An 18,932-nucleotide genomic window follows, 5' to 3' on the forward strand; every position below is an offset into this window, starting at 1 on the left:
TTACAGTTTCAGGCCAGAAATGATAAGCATTTGGAAAAAAATGTAATATTAAAACCCTGGTCATGTCTCCGAAAGACAGATATTGTAAAAATGCTTTCATCATAACTTGTGAAATTCTAAAGAAAAGAAAGAAAGTGTTATAGGCTAAAAACCAAGAGAGTGATTTAGTCAAGAAAATACTGTACTCAACCCTATAGCATTGTTATATGTTGCATTTGAATTATAGAAAGAATCAAACTCTCACAAAAGGCAGAAGTCAGTATTATTCATGACATGATAGTTGTCAGTATGCAATGTGTTTGTGGCTAAGGGTGGAAATGTAGTCTGAAAATCAGTTGCGTGTGCAGACAGTGTAAGACATTGAAGACAAGTGAAGCATTAATAAAGCAATGAACATTTATATTTAATTTACATTTTGACAATTCGCACATAAATAACGATGTAAACCAGTACGTAAACATAAGATAGTTTGTTGTTCTAGCAAAGTAAAAAGCTTGTTAACTTTGGTCAGAGTCTTTCTTAAAAGAGAAAAAACACTGTTGATTGTTGCTACATTCACATGTAAAAGTTCTAAGGGAAGTGGAAAAAACAGTAAAGAGGAGTAACAATTCTTAAAGCTGATGCATATAAATCTTTGTAAAATTTGTAACAAATACAAAGAAAGCACTACAGGCAAATAAAAGGAGAAGTGTGTGCCCAGTGACAGTAGTGATACTTTGGTTTATCCTACAGTTAAGTACTATTTTTGAGAACCATTGCTACATTAAAAGATGTCAGCCTCACGATTTATAGGAACAGAAATGTAATGAACGTACAACTGTAGTCCTTCAAAAGCTATATTTAGAGACTTCCTCGGTTTGGGGTTTATTTTTTTATTAGTAGAAGGCATTAGAATGACATTTAAAAAAAATCCCCAAACGCTGGCTTTATGAAGTGGTCTATTTAAATCTATAATTTAATAAGAATATAAGTAGATAGAAAGATAGAATGTATACAGTGGTAAAGGGTGTAATAATGCTATTTATTTTTCTGCAAGTTGCATGTGACCATATCACTCTTAAGGGGCAGAGAAAAATGAGACGTTAGGGTCATTCTAAATAACCCAAATTACTTTAAATAGTTCATTCCACTCTTCACCATTGTGTATTATATTTATACCATACATGGTTGAGATTTTGATTTCTTTTGGTTTATTTTCAGGCTTTTTTTCAGTTAAGTTTTCTTGTTGTTTAGTTGTTCAAAAAACAAACAAACAATCCAGCAAAGATATGAGGAGATCCAAGACCCAGTCCTGCAAACACTATGAAGTGTGTAATCCCACTGAATTCTGTGAGACTGCACATCAGTAAAGTTATTAATGTAAGTGTTTAGCAAGATCAGGCCCCAAATGAGCAACTGTGCATGTGTACTAGCAAGTGATAAATGCCTTAACGCAGCATTCTGATGTTGGGGTCATCAGACGATATGCAAAGTTGGATAACATTTGATCTTCACACTTAGATGAAAAATAGGTTTTATTACATGGTTTGGCTCACAAGTTAAGTGGTATAAATATATATCTATATACATATATGGTATAGTGATATAAATATATCTATAAATATACATGTGTTCTTTGCTACACCTCCAATGCCAACATGATATCTTTGGGCTTAGCAAAACAAAAAGATAAGAGAACGTGCATTCTATCTTTTCTGTGAACATTTGGTTTCTTCTCTAAAGTAGCAAAGCATTAGATAAAACAGCATTTTCTGCACCACTGGACACACGCAATGAGGTAATTGTTGTTCAACAACTTTGCCAATGCCCTTTTCATCTTTAATTAAATTAACCACAAAATGTACAAACACAAATACTGAAGAAACTCTGAATCGTACAGGAAGCAAAATAAAATAAAATAAAAAAATAAAATAAAAAGGTGCCAGGAAAGGACTTCATTATCTCCTCTGCCCAAGGAAAGTGTGTGTGTGGGGGAAATAAAAACAAAAAAAACCCTATTTCTCAAGGAACCTGACCATCTTTTGATCCCCAGAAGACTCTGGCAATAAAATCTCAGCCAAATGCTCCTTGTAGGCAGCACATTTGGGATAGCTATATGTTTGACTTTTAAACTGCTTTTGCAAAAAGTTTAATAGTCGTTTTTAAAAACAGCCACTTTTTCACAATCATGCATTGCTTTGGATTACAAAGTCACAGAATGTAACGTGTCTACTATTGTTTTCTAAAAGCCTCTCTGTTGTATTATTTATGTGAGGCTGGGTGTTTGTTATTCCACATCTGTTATGGGTAGTGCTGCAGGTAGAAGAATCTCTCTACAACTCACAGAAAGGCAGGTATGGTTTTCTTTCCCCTGTTTACTGCTAGTCACATTTTTGGGGGGAGGGGGCGAATGATTTTGCACCTGCTCCATGAAAGTACACAGCATTTTTCAACCCATTCAACATGTCAAATACCCACCTTTGGCAATAAAAAAACCTAATTTTCAAAAACACTGGTACATAGACACATTTACTGAAGTAATGTTTCCCCCCTAATCTTAGGTTTTTAAAACAGATGTGCAGAGAAAAAAATTATCTACAAAGAATGGCCATAAGACAAAAATATAAAGATTTATATTCAAAATTACAACGAATTTTCTGGTCATTGTAAACGTTTGCTAATTATTGCTTTTAGAATGGTAAATTGCATAATAAATTATGAAGAACTGTCATTGAAAAGGTAATTATGGATTGATGATTGTCTTTAGTAAGTGGGGAGGCAATACATAGTCCTTGCCTCTTTTCATGCCCTGAGAATACAGTAACTTTGGAGTTCCTTCTTTCAACTGGAGGATGAGGGAAACTACTGTAAGCCAAGATTGCTTTGCAGCATAGAAACTATGTACAAGCAATTGCTACAGGCACCCTGACTTGCCAAGTCATAAATAAAAATCACTTTTTTTCCCCCCAAAGAAGTCTTAAGGGTCCATTGGTTCAACTGTTTCTTGCTTGACCTTTATAGGTAACAGAGGTAGTGGATGACCATGAGGCAACTTCATAACTGACATGTCTGAAGATTCGTAAAGGTTACATCCTGAGGAGATAAGTCCATTTCCCATGTTCCTCTGCAAAGATACTTTAAGACTAGCTCCTTCTATCTCTCTTCTGAGCATGGTCAGTATTTCTTTTTCGACAACAGATGCCATATCGATATTGTCCTCCACATCTTCCAACCTGTCAGCACTGTCACTGATGTCGAACTTCTCAATCTCTTCATTGATACGATTCAGGTCCTCCATTGAGAGGCCAGAGGCAGGGGCTACAGGGCAATTGCCTTTCAGATGGACTTTGAGGCTGCAGAGGTGAATATAGCTCTTGTGGCAGTGGACACACTTGTGTGGCCGTTCCCTGGTATGGAGACGCTTGTGCAGCTTCAGGTGTACAAACTGGGTGAATTTAGCAGGGCACAGCTTGCACTGATAAGGCTTTTCTCCAGAGTGGAGTCGCAGATGGGTCTTTAGATTGCTAGTACTGCTGAATCGTTTATGGCAAACCTAATTTTGGAGGCGACAGGAAAAAAAATAACAGTGAGTGAGTGGGAGGGTTGTTTTTGTTTGTTTGTAATTGCAGATAAATAGGAAAGCCTGGCGTGTTGAAAAAGCCGCTTGCCACCACTGCATCTTTGTTTTAAATGTGAAAGTCTAAACACCCCCAAATTAACTTTTTAATCTTGTTGAGTAGCATTTGGCCTACAGCTTGTCTGGCAGAAGCTGTAGCGGGCAAAAAGTAAAGCTGATGATTTCGCCGTGTATGGAACACTACATACCTGACACTCATGAGGCTTTTCTCCTGTGTGTACCAGATAGTGCTTCTGGAGATGAGCCAGCTGAGTGAACCCTTTATTGCAAGTCTGACATTTGAATGGTCTCTCTCCACTATGTACTCTGAGGTGGACCTAATGAGAAACAAAACATTTACTGTAGTTTCCAGTAACTACAAACATAGTACTTTAAAAACAAAAACCCTCAAACATTTGCAAAGTTACTAGAGGCATCCCACAGGCAGAACACATTGCATGGAAATCATCAAGTTACTTTTTTTAGGCCACTTCAACGTTAAAAAAAATAAATATATTTAAAAAAAATGAAAACCATCACATTTACTACCATGATATCCTGGGGATAAGTATAGCATGAAACCTAGATGAATTGGTTGTCTCTTAAAAGAAGGAAAGCATGGGTGCTAGGTAAGTTACAGGGGAAAAATAAGCTTTCCAACCATGATGAAAATGTAATATATTTTGTTAAAGATGGGAATGTTTTCCTTATAATTAGGTTGTTGCCTTAATGCCTACCTTCAGATTGGAGAGCTGGCCAAAGGTCTTGGAGCAAACATTGCATTCATACTTGATCTTCCCATTCTGCTTCTTCAGTGGATATGGAAGGGTTTTGTAACCAGTCACATTCCTCTTACTTTTAATGAGATTCATGGCTTCTTCACTGGTGGCAGCCAACACTGCTGAGGTAGGTTTAGGTTGCATTATGTGTTCTGAAGTGGCTGCTGTGCCAGCTGTGGGGGACCCACTGGTGGGGCTGCATGGTTTGTCTTTCATGCTGGCAGCAGCGCCTGTGATGGAAAAGGCACTGTTAGGTGCTGGTATGAGAAAGTCTCTTGGATGATCGGGTTGTAGCAATCTACGGCCTCCTTCAGGTGGCAATGAACTTGGAAGAGGAGCTGGGTTCAGCATGTGATGGGAAAGGCTTCCTCCGTTGAGTAGGTTGCTATAGAGAGGATACATCCTTGGGAACAGATTGAAATTGTTGATGCCATTAATATTGTTCAAAGCGCTCAGATTATTACAGCTCATACTGTACGGAGGTAACAGGAATTTTTGAAAGTGGGAATTATAAGAGGATAAAAACGGTGAGAGATGGCTAGGGGGCGCATATCTAGGATAAGACCCCAATCCTTCTGAGCCATAGGGTCCATTCAAGTATGGGTAAGATTCTCTGTGTTCTTGAGAAGTAGGTGCCAGAGGAGAAACTGTAACCCCTGGACTGCTGTGTGGGCTTGAGCTTTTTAAGCTTTGGTCTGGGCTGCTCCTTGCTGAAGGACTTGGTGTGGTAGAAGACTGGATGGGTGAGTGAGTAATGTAGCTAGGTCTTTCCATCCCATAAACTAGGGAAGTTTTCAAATAATCTTCTGGAATGTGAGGTCGGATTGGATAGACAACACGAGGAAAGAAAGACCTTTCCGGGCTACAGTTTTTTCTCAAGTCATCCAAGTGTTTTTCTGGAGTAATTGGTGAAATGTTAGTCTGGAATAAGTCCTTTCCTTTTGAATTGTTGGTTTCAGTTTTCAGGATTTCTTTCACACTATGCTCTCTCTTTGGGATACTTTTCTGATAAAGCTCATTTTTATCAGTGCTTTGCTGCTTTGGATTAACGTGGCTTTGTGCTGAAAGACAAAGACAAGGCAATGATTATTTAACAAATCAATATGGAACAACATTCCTCATTTTTAAGTACAATCTACCTCTACAAGCTTAATCAGAAGGTCAGAAGAACAGGTGACTCTTGTCAGTACAATCTTTTAACTCATCCAAAAAAGTTAGCTTCTGTGCAAAGGAGGACTACTTTGGGATGTAAAAAGTTAACAAAAAGCAGGACAGATATACACTGTTAATATAAGGGAGATCCACAAGTATACACATAGCTAGAGCAGTCTGATGATGATTTGTTCTGAGATTGACAGTCGTCAATGTTCAAACTGATTTATCCTCCCTCTGCATGAATTTGAGTTGATCCACTATAAATTCCCTTCATACAATAGATTTCTAATAACTGGGATAAACAAGCATTTGTGAATAACATAGATTTAACAGAAAGCTTTTGGCGAGCTTGAGCTCTCAGAAACGCTTCTCCTTGGAATAGCAAGGCATGGCAAATCAACCTTTGCCAAACCACAACAGGCACTTCACCAGCCAGTTCAATTACTTACAGTACCAAAAAATATGGGTCTGGCTAGGATGAAAGCCTTCTTCAGAAAGAAGGTATTCTACATCAGTAAACAGACCATTAGTCATTGAATATACTGCCTAGTAACATCTACAACAAAGCAGGCTATTTACTGCAGATTTTCTGTGGCATTCAGTGTGTGCAAACTCCTTTACTTCCAGCTGTACTTTATAAAGACTACACCAAAGTAGAGCAAAGGAAAGCGAGATTCATGGCTCCAGCCTAAGTCAATTTTTTCCACTCTAGAAATCTACATTTTGAAACAAAATACTTGCTAGTGTCCATTTAAATCTGTTCAGAACAGCCATTTTAGGTTATCTACTCTCAGAATCTCTTTATACCTCTCCAGACATATGCTATATAAAAATTACCATAAAAGATATCTTTAGTGGAAAGAATTTTGCTTTAGCTAATCTCATAAAGTTAGTAGTTATATAACCATACAGTGATTGTTTGTATGATGTTTTATTACAGGATAAACCATATAAAGAGAAGCTTTATACAATCATGACTAGGGCTACTAGGTACTATGGTAATATAAATAATAATGAGAATCTATTCACAACTGTTTGTGTCTATGGTTTTGCATATCCAATAGTAAACTGCTATCAGTTGACACTAGGAAGCAGTGCTATTTGATAGTATTGCAAAGTTTCTACTTATTGACTTTTTTCTTTACTGATCTGGTCAGTAAAAAAACTTTACTTATTTTTGGTGGATCAGCTAAAACCAATAGCCAGTAAGCATTGCCCCTTTTGTCATAGGTTTGTTGTCTGAACACTAAGTATCATTTAGTGAATCTATAATTTGCAGTATTACACTGTGAGGCAAAAAATGATCCTTTACTTAAAAATACTGGGGTTAAAAAAAGGACCTTTCAAAGTCTTATTCCACTTAGAACAATTAACTCTCAAAGTCGAATCTTCATCAAGAGGCACGAGACTAGCATCAGGCATATATGTGGTTTTCAATGACAAGTCCAAAAATATGAGCAGCTTTTATACCTTAAACATTTATTGAAAGTATAGAGATGTCCATATGCTTAAGCATCAAATGCTTTAACTTGGAATACTATCTAGAAAACACAAACAGAAGTACAGAGTACTTTACGATCAACCAACTTCCCAATTGCCTTTCTAGATATCAGTATAATTATTCAAGGTCTCACAACTTCCTTAACAACAAATAATAATAATATAATAAACAAGGAACTCTCAACACTTCACTCTTTAAAGGTGTACATTGCAGTTGTGTGAGTTAGTGGATCTTCGATGAGACTCTAAAAAAAAATTTAAAATAAAAAAAATGGAGGCCTTATCTATTATGTGAGGACTTTTAACAGCCCAGGCCACTTTTCATAACAGCATGAATTTTCCTTTTTCTCCTTGGCCAACATTTCTGGGAAATGCCTCAGGCAACTAAGAGCCTGGCTTATCCCTGTAAAATAGCAGTCATCCTATTAAAATAGGAGAGAGAAAATAACGACCTAGAGACAGCTTTATTTATTTATTTTTAAAGTCACAAATCTATTTTACTTGAAATGTTGTCTGTCTCGGTGAACTAGTAATCAGTTATATAACCTCCCCTCCCCCCCGCCTCCCCAGAATTTTAAGTCTTAATATAAATATATTAGTTTGCTGGGTTCAAGAGCTCCCATGTCTCCCTAGTGGAGTTCTAGGAGATGTTATCTCTGTCTTATTATCAGTTGCTCCTTGCTGAGCCAGCAGCACAGAGCAAACATTCAGAGTGACACTATCAGAAAAGATACTGATCGAGGTTATTGAAAGCTGGTAGAGGAGAAGGGCTTGTGAAGCCACTAGACAAAAAATAAATATCAGCTTATCAGGCCCATATCAGTAAGGCCTGTCAAGCAGGAAGTTAAAATTGTCACTTCTGTTTTTTAAAGAAAAAAGGTAGAGGAAGAAGAGGAGACAGCTCTGCTGGAAAAATGACATAGGAACCCAGACTGTCTCAGCTGAAGGAATGAATCTTCCTGTGTGATGAGATTAAACAATTAGGGTGTGTAAGGTACGTTTGTTATGTGTAGGAGTGAACTACAAGAAAGACTATTCACAGAATGTAATTTTCTTTGCACAATAGTCCAACATTGTCACGTGACAGACTGAACTTAATTGCCATTTCCTTTCAGGGATCTCAATAATACTTTCCCTCCTACTAATTTCAGTGTGTAGACAGGAGCCTCAATTATTTAAGGAGTATTTTCGAGTATAATCATGCCAGACCTCTTCAATTTGCATGTTATCTTTCTCTCAAATTCTTATTTGCCTTTTCTCCTTGTATATGCTAATCTCACCTGAACATACCTCTGCAGTGGGGGATATCAGACAGATGAAACACATAAATAAGTACATCAGTAGAGTGTAAAACGAGTGTAATGTGGGGAACTACATAAAAACGGCCATACATGATCACACTAATGGACCATTATCGAGCCCAGTATCTTGTCTTCAGACAGTGGCCAATGCCAGGTGCTTCAGAGGGAATTAACAAAACTGGTAATCGTCAAGTGATCCATCCCCTGTCACACATTCCCAGCTTCTGGCAAATTGAGGCTAGGGACACTTCAGAGCATGGCTTTGCATTCCTGCCTTTCCTGGCTACTAGCCATTGATGGACCTATCTTCCATGAATTTATCTAGTTCTTTTTTGAACCCTGTTAAAGTCTTTGCCTTCATGACATCCTCAGGTAACAAGTTCCATAGGTTGACTGTGTGTTGTGTGAAAACATATTTCCTTTTGTTTGTTTTAAACCTGCTGCCTATTAATTTCATTTGGTGATCCCTAGTTCTTGTGTTATGAGAAGGAGTAAATAACATTTCCTTATTTACTTTCTCCACACCAGTCATGATTTTATAGACCTCTATCATATCCCCCCTTAGTCGTTTCTTTTCCAAGCTGAAAAGTCCCAGTCTTATTAATCTCTCCTCATATGGCAGCCGTTCCATACCCCTAATCATTTTTGTTGTCCTTTTCTATACCTTTTCCAATGCCAATATATATATATATTTTTTTTTTGAGATAGGGCGACCAGACCTGCATGCAGTACTCAAGATGTGGGCGTACCATGGATTTATATAGAGGCAGTATGATATTTTCTGTCTTATTATCTATCCCTTTCTTGATGATTCCCAACATTCTGTTAGGGTTTTTTTGACAGTCGCTGCACATTGAGTGGATATTTTCAGAGAACTATCCACAATGACTCCAAGATCTCCTTCTTGAGTGGTAACAGCTAATTTAAACCCCATCATTTTATATGTATAGTTAGGATTGTGTTTTCCAATGTGCATTACCTTGCATTTTTCAACACCAAGTCCATCACCCAGTTTTGTGAGATCTTTGTTACTCTTCACAGTCTGCTTTGGATTTAACTATCTTGAGAAGTTTTGTGATCATCTGCAAATTTTGCCACCTCACTGGTTACTCCTTTTTCCAGATCATTTGTGAATATGTTGAACAGTACTGATCCCAGTACAGACCCCTGAGAGACACTACTATTTACCTCTCTCCATTCTGAAAACTGACCATTTATTCCTACCCTTTGTTTCCTATCTTTTAACCAGTTACTGATCTTTGTGGACCTTCCCTCTAATCCCATGACAGCTTACTTTGCTTAAGAATTCTAATAGAGTGATGAGGCATGATTTCCCTTTACAAAAACCATGTTGACTCTTCCCCAACAATCGTGTTCATCTATGTGTCAGATAATTCTGTTCTATACTACAGTTTCAAGCAATTTTCCTGATACTGAAGTTAGGCTTACCAGCCTGTAATTGCCGAGATCAGCTCTGAAATCTTTTTAAAAAATTGTCATCACATTAGGTATCCTCTAGTCATCTGGTACTGAAGCCGATTTAAATGATAGATTATATTCCACAGTTAGTAGTTCTACAATTTCACATTTGAGTTCCTTCAGAACTCTTGGGTAAATACCATCTGGTCTTGGTGACTTATTACTATTTAACTTATCAGTTTGTTCCAAAACCTCCTCTAATGACATCTCAATCTGGGACAGTTCCAGAGATTTGTCACCTAAAAAAAAAAAATGGCTAAGGTTTGGGAATCTCCCTCACATCCTCTGTTGTGAAGACCGATGCAAAGAATTCATTTAGTTTCTCTGCAATGGCCTTATTGTCTTTGAGTGCTCCTACAGCATCTCTATCGTCCAGGGGCCCCACTGGTTGTTTAGCAGGCTTCTTGCTTCTGATGTACTCCAAAAAAATTTTTTGAAGTTACTTTGAGTCTTTAGCTAGCTGTTCTTCAAACTCTTTTTTGGCCTTCCTGATTATATTTTTACATGTCACTTGCCAGAGTTTATGCTCCTTTTTATTTTCCCCATAGGATTTTACTTCCACTTTTTAAAAATGCTTTTTTGCCTCTAACTGCTTCTTTTACTTTGTTGTTTAGCCATGGTGGCATTTTTTTGAGCCTCTTACTAGGTTTTTTAATTTGAGGTATACATTTAAATTGAGCCTCTATTAAGGTGTCTTTAAAAAGTTTCCATGCAGTTTGCAGGGATTTCACTTTTGGTGCTGTACCTCTTAATTTCTGTTTACCTAACTTCCCCTTTTTTTGTGTAGTTGCCCTTCTGAAATTAAATGGTACGGTGCTGGGCTGCTTTGGTGTGTTTCCTCTTCCCCCGTGGATGTTAAATGTTATTCTGTTATGGTCACTATTACCAAGCAGTTCAGCTCTATTCACCTCTTGGACCAGATCCTGTGCTCCACTTAGGACTAAATCAAGAATTGCCTCTCCTCTAGTGGGTTCCAGGACCAGCTGCTCCAAGAAGCAGTCATTTAAGGTGTCAAGAAACTTGATCTTTGCATCCTGTCCTGAGGTGAAGTGTACCCAGTCAATATGGGGATAGTTGAAATCCTCCATTATTATTGAGTTTTTAAATTTTATAGCCTCTCTAATCTCCCTGAGAATTTCACAGTCACTATCACCATCCTGGTCAGGTGGTTGGTAGTCTTCCCCTACAGAAAGGCTCCTATGTCATACTGGGCAAGCTGGATTGAAACCTGGGTTGAAGTTGATTTGGAGGTTTGTAATTTTTATTCTTGAAAGTACCCATAAATTGAATTATTCCTTACCAAAGTGTTTTTTTTCCCTTTAAGCATTGGTGATGATAACACCTATTGTACTCATACACTATCACACATCAATCCAGAGTCTCTGGTCTGAGGCAAAATAGTTGATAAGTTTGTGACAAACAGGAACCATAGGATTGCATCATTAAGTTACTGAACTGACAAAAAGATGCTCCTCTCACAGGGGCCTGAGCTAGCTCCCACTGAAGTCAGTGGAAAGACTCCAACCTACTTGAATGGCTATTGGATCAGGCCTTAGAACAGTAAGAGACGGAGACAAAACTCTTTTTAATACAATGTTTAAGAAAGGCTATGTCTGAAGTCCCTCAGCCCCCTCCAGTTTGTGTGTTTGGGGGCCTATTTTCACAGCGAGCTGAATAGCTGTCAGTTTTTTGTTCTCATTTATGCCTCTCCTAGCTGTAGCTTCAGATAGATTTAATAAAAACAAAAGATCTGTTTTTTCTAAAAACTTGAAAAACCGTTGTAGGCGGGTAGAGTCATTTCAAGAGTAAAATGCTACTCAACACTTCGAGTGGTGAAGTTTAATTATGCCGATTCACATTTTCGATCTAAATTAAGAACCTCCTTTGCTAGTAGAAAGAGAACCTAGAAGTTCTGAAGTAGGCAAAACAAAGAACGTTTCCACTCAAACCGAGAATGGAGACCAACATTTACAAGTATATAATTTGATCATCTGTTTTCTAAATGGGTCCAAGACTGTGTGACTTGATTTTTTAAAAAAAGTTTTGCATAAAGAAGGTCTTTGAAAGAAGCCTTAATTCTCAACATTTTAAAGGGGCACTATAAAGTCAAATTTAGCCCAAAATTTAGGTCTCTCACAAAACCTAAAACCTATATAAAATCTTTCCATGACCTTTTTAAGATTCCATTTTTTTTTTTACTATTTCCTGCCAAACCAAACATTGTAGCACTGTCCTAGTACATTAAAACCAGAAAGTGAAACTGACCATAAACAAATGGGAAAATAAGTATTTAACTGTTTTAAGCAAAGAGAGGTACAAAATGTAAGAGAGTCAGGATAAAGAATGAAAATGAGATTAGATTTTTTTTAAATGTTTTGGTCAAAAGTTAACATAGCACAGGTATGGATTTCTTTTTAACCCAGCCAGTGTCTCTTTAACATTTCTTTCTCTGTTAAAAAGGCTTTTGTTAGGTCTGCAAATTATATCCCCAAACCTTTCAGACAGGTTTGTCAAAATAGGGTGTCACCTTCCTGTGTTTGTCTGATGGGACAAACTTGTCAGGACAGTAGGCTGTTGCATCATCTTATGATGCAATGAAGGACATTGTATCACAGTCATGTCCTGATTCAATGTGATTCTATTTTGGGAGAAGTCAAATAAATAAACACATAAATAAAAAACAACCTCAACAACTCTAAAACTGATGCTACACAGAACATGAGGGACCACAATCAAATTTCCTGAATCTATGCCAGTTATATTAAAGCATGATAGGCTTTAGACTATTAGTGACTGTCAGGATTCATTTGGAATCATTATTTAGTAAGTGCAGTAGGTTTGATGAAATAGTGGAAATTATTTTCTTGGTCCACAGAATGTAGAAATTATGTGTCACCACACCTAAAACATGTATTGCACAATGGTTAATAAAGGCACTATTTGAAGGTGATTTTCTTTGTTATTACTCATATCTTGATTCAAAACAATGTCAATAGATTAAGAAAAAAGGAAGATGGAAATATGTAAATGGTAAGATTATGCTTCCTCCCCCTAAGACAAATCAGGGCCCTGATTCTACAAACACCTTGGATCTCCTTGCAAACACTTATGCATATGATCAACTTTACTACAATGAGTAGTCCCACTGTGCATAAATGTTTGCAGAGCGGGGGCCTAAGGCTTGATTCAGGAAAGCACTAAAGCACATAATTAAGCATGTGCTTAAATGCTGTCCTGAATACATACTCCTTCCTGAATTGGAGCCTAAATTAATTAACTTGAGAGGTTATATTTAAAGTTAAAAATATATGTCCTCATGGAGGCAAGTGGGTGTGTCTATATGTGTGTGTTCTATGTGGTGGTTCTGATCACTTCCTTCAGTTAAGGGCTTCAGTTAAGCTATAGGTAATTCTTCGATTATTTTAACACTGGAGATGCTGAAAGTCTAAAATCTACAGCTTGTGCAGGGTCTGAACAGTCTAGCACAAGTCCTTCTGGATTTTTTCTAGCTTGGAGACTACCACTGAGGTGTCTCTGGAAGGCTGGAGAAATTGGTGGGTCTCTGCTAATTTTAACTTGCAAGAGCTGACAGCTGAGGAAGGGGAAGAGGAAAGCTAAAGCACCTGTTAGAATTAGTACTGGTATAGTAGTATCTTGACATTCATCTATCTCTAATATTAAATCTGGAGAAATATCAGTGCTGGAACTAGGGGTGCTGCCACACCCTCTGGTTTGAAGCAGTAATAACAACCCAAATACATGGTTTCTGCCTTCAGCACCCCCACTACAAAAATAGTTCCAGCACCACTGTATCAATCACAATTCAACATTATACCTTCAATGAACAGACCACAAACATCTTATGGTCCAATGGAATTTTTCTAAGAGTTTGTGAGAAAAGTTGTTGAAGCTTCCAATGACAGCTCTATACCTATTGTGAAGGTTTTATTGCCTAACTGTAGGCCTCCATGCCCAAACAGACTTGTCACAGGGACGGGGAAGAGTGTGGACAATATTTGATTTAACAGGGGAGGGCCAATGCTAACAGTGGAAGGAAGCCAATTAAAAAGCTAAAGGACTTATGCTCAGTTCTCTGTATTGCTAAACTGTAGATGTGCAAGGCAAGGAAAATCTCTAATTTAAATACAATTAATAAAAATGAGAGAGAGTTTATAAGTGTCAAAAATCAGAAGTCTCTATGTCCATCCACTTGCCAATATAGGATTGTTCTGTGTAGTCTATTTTCAAGTACACAGAACTGTTAGGAAACAGTACACTTCCTTACACAGCCAGTGCCTTCCAATCCAGGTCTGAAACCTACTTTTACAGAATTGTTTCATAAAGATACAGATGCTGAATGCTTCCAGATACACACAGTGATCTGGTCAATAGTCAGAGCATCTGCCAGCACTTTACAAATATCTTGCTGTATCAGTGGGGAGTACATGTAACATAAAAAGTAAGCAGAGATGGAAAAAAATGGATGCAGAGATAAATTTTGAAATGTGACTAATTATATGTTTGCAAACTACTTGTACATGTGAACCAATGAACCTCTAAGGTGCCACAAGTACTCCTGTTCTTCTAATGTTGACATGTCCCACTCATGTCACATGGATAGGCCTGCACAGTTCAGCATAACAGGAGACCAAATTGCATGGTAACTAATGAAATTACATTTAAGATAAGGTTATAGTGAGCAAATTAATGTTGTTTGAGTAAGGAACATAGGAACTTCAGATCCTTAAAACCTAAACAAGCATTTCTAATGTTTCAAAAGAGTAAACATGCTTTGTAATCACTAAGGGGTTGGGAAGCAACTAATGAAAGTACAAAGGAGGAGAAATGTGTATTGGCAATTTCTGACCAGTCTGTGCTGTATACAAAGATGGGGACTGCATTTTTATCTTGATCCACTCCTAAACTAATACTGACATTTTATAACCCATTCTCCATCACCAGATAGCAGTGAACCCCATTTCATAAAAACAAAAACTATAATGCATTAATTTTAATAACTCCTACATAGACATAGGCATATTATATAGGTTAACAGAAAATTAAATCTACTAAGGGTCTGATTAAAGCCATTTGGAATCTTTCTGCTGCTTTCAGTTAACTCTGGATGAGATCCTAGTAGTGTATCAAATCTAAGGGTAAAAGACTAAAGTTGGAGATGGTCAGAACACACAGCTTTAAAAAAAAAAAAAAGGGAATGCATCTTCACACCATTAGCAATTTTGACACACAAGGAAAGAAATTAAAAAAAATCTTTCTAGCATTAAGTGTTAAGCAACTACACTATAACCGATTTGAGACAGAATTGAGTTTTGTTATCATCAGAAATTAAGTTTGTTTTTTCTAATCTTTATGTCTATCAGTTCAACATACAGTTTGGAAGATATGCACATGGCCTGGGTCCAGTTCCTTGCACAGTAAGGACAGTCCATTTGGAACCCAAATATACATCTCTTTGTGTACATTTTCACAGCAGAATTTTTTTAATTAGACCCATGAAACCTGGAATCTCTAAAGTCTCAGCATGTAGCAATGTCAATTATTTTTAAGAGAGGGGAGGAGGACAGGAATTGTCTATGTAGGATTTCATCAGATAATTCTCAGATTATAAACCAATAACTTGAAATTTTTAATAATCTGTTTGTATTTAAACAGCACAAGAAACTCTGTTTTTAAATTCCTTCTGTCTACTCCAAACCACCTACTGTGACACAACAGATGATTCAGCTATATAATTATACAACATATTATTAGATCACATAGGCAGAAGAGACATTACTAGCATTCTTTGTTTATACTGTAATCCACTTACTGAGATTCATCATCAGCTCTCTGGAGGAAGGATAGTGCAGTCTCTCTGCAAAGTCCGGACAATACCACACAAGTAGTTCTTGGTTGGCAGGGATGGGCTTGATAGTGTAGAAATAGATGTTCATTCCATTCTGACAAGCTGCCAAATTCTGTTCCTGAACAGAATGGGCTGGGTTCACATAGCGCATCCAATTGCTCTTGTCCTCATTAAATCCGTCAATGAAGTGGTGAAGTTCACCACTGGAATAGATCTAGATGAGAGTAGAATATTATGAATATATATCTATAGTGTATACACATACACAGAGTACATATGGTAAATAAGAGGTTTTTTAAAAAAAAAAAACATGACCAACCAACCAAACAACAAAATAAAGAGAGAAATGGGTGTTCCCTTTCCAAGTAAGACATTCTCGGCATTAAGAGTAATAAATCTCACTTTAGATTATCTACGCTCTCCCAGTTACCTTTTCCATTTATGTTTAGTCAATGTGTTGCTCTATTAATGTGCACACATGAAAGCCACAGAACATGAAGAGTTGTCTGAAGTAAGTCTACCTTAGAGATCTTTTTCTGCTGCTATGATCCAACAAGTGTGTGATACTGTTGACTTCAGGTTTGACTGTGTGCTTGCATTAATGCTTTGAGTCACCTGTGTGTAAGACTGACTAGCTAGGCTACGTCAAACACAGTCTCTTTCTCCGTTTTTTTCTATGGCCTCTGTACTTGCAGTTTCCTACCACCTCCGCCCAAAGGTTTAAACTATGCAAACATCCTCCCCCCTCACCCCCCCCGCAACAGTCCTAAAGTAACACTTGCTCACACTTGGAATGTAGCCCTTTTCTGGAAAAGCTGGGTGGGGCTAAGGTGAACTTCACCTGCTATAACTGAAGACTTGGCAAGAGGCCAGCATTTGACAGTCTATGAAAGTCACTTTTCCTCTCAATAGACATGTTTAGACATGTACTTTTAAAAAAATTACACATAAAATTGCTTGGCAACATGCACAAGAAAAAGACCCAATTCAATGAGTGAAAATGTCATTTGTCAAAGTTATGAGAATATGAAAATTAAGTGAAAATCTAATGAACTCAACAAATATGTCCTTTAGAATTAAGATCGCTTATTTGTGGAAATAATTAGTTCAGTCACTTCTTGATTAAATAAGCCATTTAAGAACGCCTGAGTTTCACAATAAGTTATCAGGTAAAAGTTGGTCTTAGACTGTGAGCCATTTGGATTTTAGATTGGAATCTCTTTGAGGCAGGAACTCTCTCTTTCTAAAGAACCTAATATATTTGATCTCATCTCATGCTCATACTACTTTCTTTTTCATTTGAACAGTAACTGCAAGAGTCAACTGAGAAAAAAAAGAAAAAAGGAAAAAGACAGGCTGGCCCTTTAATGCAGGCAGTAAACACCAGAATCACTTTCTTTTAAGAGTAACTTCCTGTAAAATGAGAAGGGGGAAATACATGTGGCTTCATCAAAGAAGCTAGTGAGAGATTTTGCGGTGTGTTTGTTATGAGAAAATGGAACAGAGCCGGGTGAATTCTGCTATCAAGAGGAGTTTTCAAGTTTCTTTGTTTACTCCGATTTGCAAACTTCCAGGAACTTGGGGTTCCATTGCTGTGCACTTCTACTAGAGACGGAAGCTGCTTTCTAAAGCTACACTGAAGGTCTTCCAGTTACCCGTCCATAGATAGTACAATTTACTGTACTTCTTTTAAAAAAAGAAATATCAGTATCGTGAGGTCACATACACACCCCCACAAAACCTTATTCTGCCATCTCACCAGATTTCCATATATTATCAAGAAGATTAAAAATGTGCTGACTCATAGTACAGTTACAAGAAATGATGTCACTCTGAGGTTTGCACAGCCCTCACGTCCCCCTTCTCCTATCTGTGTGTGTAATTTGCATGGAACATTTATGTTCACACAGAGCAGATGTTCCTGTTCCTGCCAGCAAAATCAGGATGCCTTTTATAGCATGTGGGAAGTTATCTCCCACAGCTTCCTTTGCATGTGCAAGTCTGTTTCAGTCCCTGAGGAAGGAATTCATTTGAGTTACGGCAGTGTCTCTGTACTGAATCAAGAGATTATAATAGTAAGTGTAATGACCCTTAGAAGACTCCTATATTATTTCCAAGAAGCTTTACATTAAAGCAAAGTAACATCACAAAAATGAGGTCATCTTTCTTACAGCAATATGACTAAAATCCTGGAAAATAGTTAAAAACCTTTCTGAATATTTGCTGAATTATTCCCCATGGGTAATGTTACACGAGTTATTATTCCTTTCTCCTGGTGTTGGACTTAGATGCCTTTGTGGGGCTAAGTCCAACACTTAGATCCTCAAATCATCCAGTCAGCTACCACATAAACCTATAGGCACCCAAATTCCTTATGTGCTTGACTTTCTGCTGGCAATGTCTGATGGCACCTAAGTTCCTGCTGCTGGGCATGTGTAAAATTGCTTGACGACAGATACTGCTGAGCTGCTTGGCACCCTACCTCATGCCTAAGTCAAAAACCAGGCACTTCCCCATCTGTGGGGCCAGATAGGCATTTTCAGACCAGACCTACTGGACAGGGCCTTGCACTAAAGACAGTCAGCAGTGACCAGATGGGGAATTTTTGTGGCTGGCTGGAGTGCGGGTGTCCTAGAATGCCCAATAGTTTGGTGGTTAGAGTACTTACCCAGGATGTCGGAGACCTGTTTTCAAATTCTCATGCTGCTCAATTTGAGCAGAGACTTGACTCCAGGTCTCCCATATTCCAGGTGTGTACCCTGACCACCAGACTGTTGGCTCTTCTGGAGTAAGGGGTGCTCAATCTCTCTCCTCTTGGAGCTGTTCCACTTGGTATAAAATAATTAAATATTCAGTTCAGAAAGAGAGCAAATTTAGTCCATAGGCCGGTGTTCAAGTTCAAATCCCTGCTCCAAACCAGGCACAGCAGGTATCTGCAGACAGGTCTCCCATGGCCCAGGTGAGTGCTCTAACCACTGGACTATTGGCTATAATGGGATAGGGTGGGATACTGTCTCTATCTCTATTTTTTCGTGAGAAAGGTCTTACCTGGCTTAGGTGCCCAACTCCAGAAGAAGCCTGAGTGGAGATAGACACCTAAAATACCTTCCCTCTCCTCAGCATTTCCTATGGGCGAGTTTAGGCAACTCCTCATTCAACTTGTTTGTATCTGTGAAACCATTGTTTTAGCACCTAACTCTTCCCATGGATTGCACAAGGAGCCTGGCCACCTAATTCAGGGTTGAGAGGATTCCACT

At 37.9% G+C, this 18,932-nt stretch overlaps 1 protein-coding gene across 3 annotated transcripts in view; it reads right to left on the reverse strand.

Moving 5' to 3' along the window:
* Positions 1-430: 430 nt before the first annotated feature.
* The window catches only part of PRDM1 (PR/SET domain 1), a 116,207-nt gene continuing 97,705 nt past the window's right edge, over positions 431-18,932 (reverse strand). For all 3 annotated transcript variants that reach the window (XM_034765957.1, XM_034765958.1, XM_034765959.1), the window contains 4 exons: positions 15,640-15,889; positions 4,333-5,435; positions 3,805-3,933; positions 431-3,532 (listed from right to left, as the gene is read on the reverse strand). In XM_034765957.1, the coding sequence (XP_034621848.1) occupies positions 2,957-3,532; positions 3,805-3,933; positions 4,333-5,435; positions 15,640-15,889 (2,058 nt within the window). In that variant the 3' untranslated portion in view covers positions 431-2,956. The remainder of the gene's footprint in view (positions 3,533-3,804; positions 3,934-4,332; positions 5,436-15,639; positions 15,890-18,932) is intronic.

The sequence above is a fragment of the Trachemys scripta genome, chromosome 3 (genome assembly GCF_013100865.1).
Source record: "Trachemys scripta elegans isolate TJP31775 chromosome 3, CAS_Tse_1.0, whole genome shotgun sequence".
Lineage (NCBI taxonomy): Eukaryota > Metazoa > Chordata > Testudines > Emydidae > Trachemys > Trachemys scripta.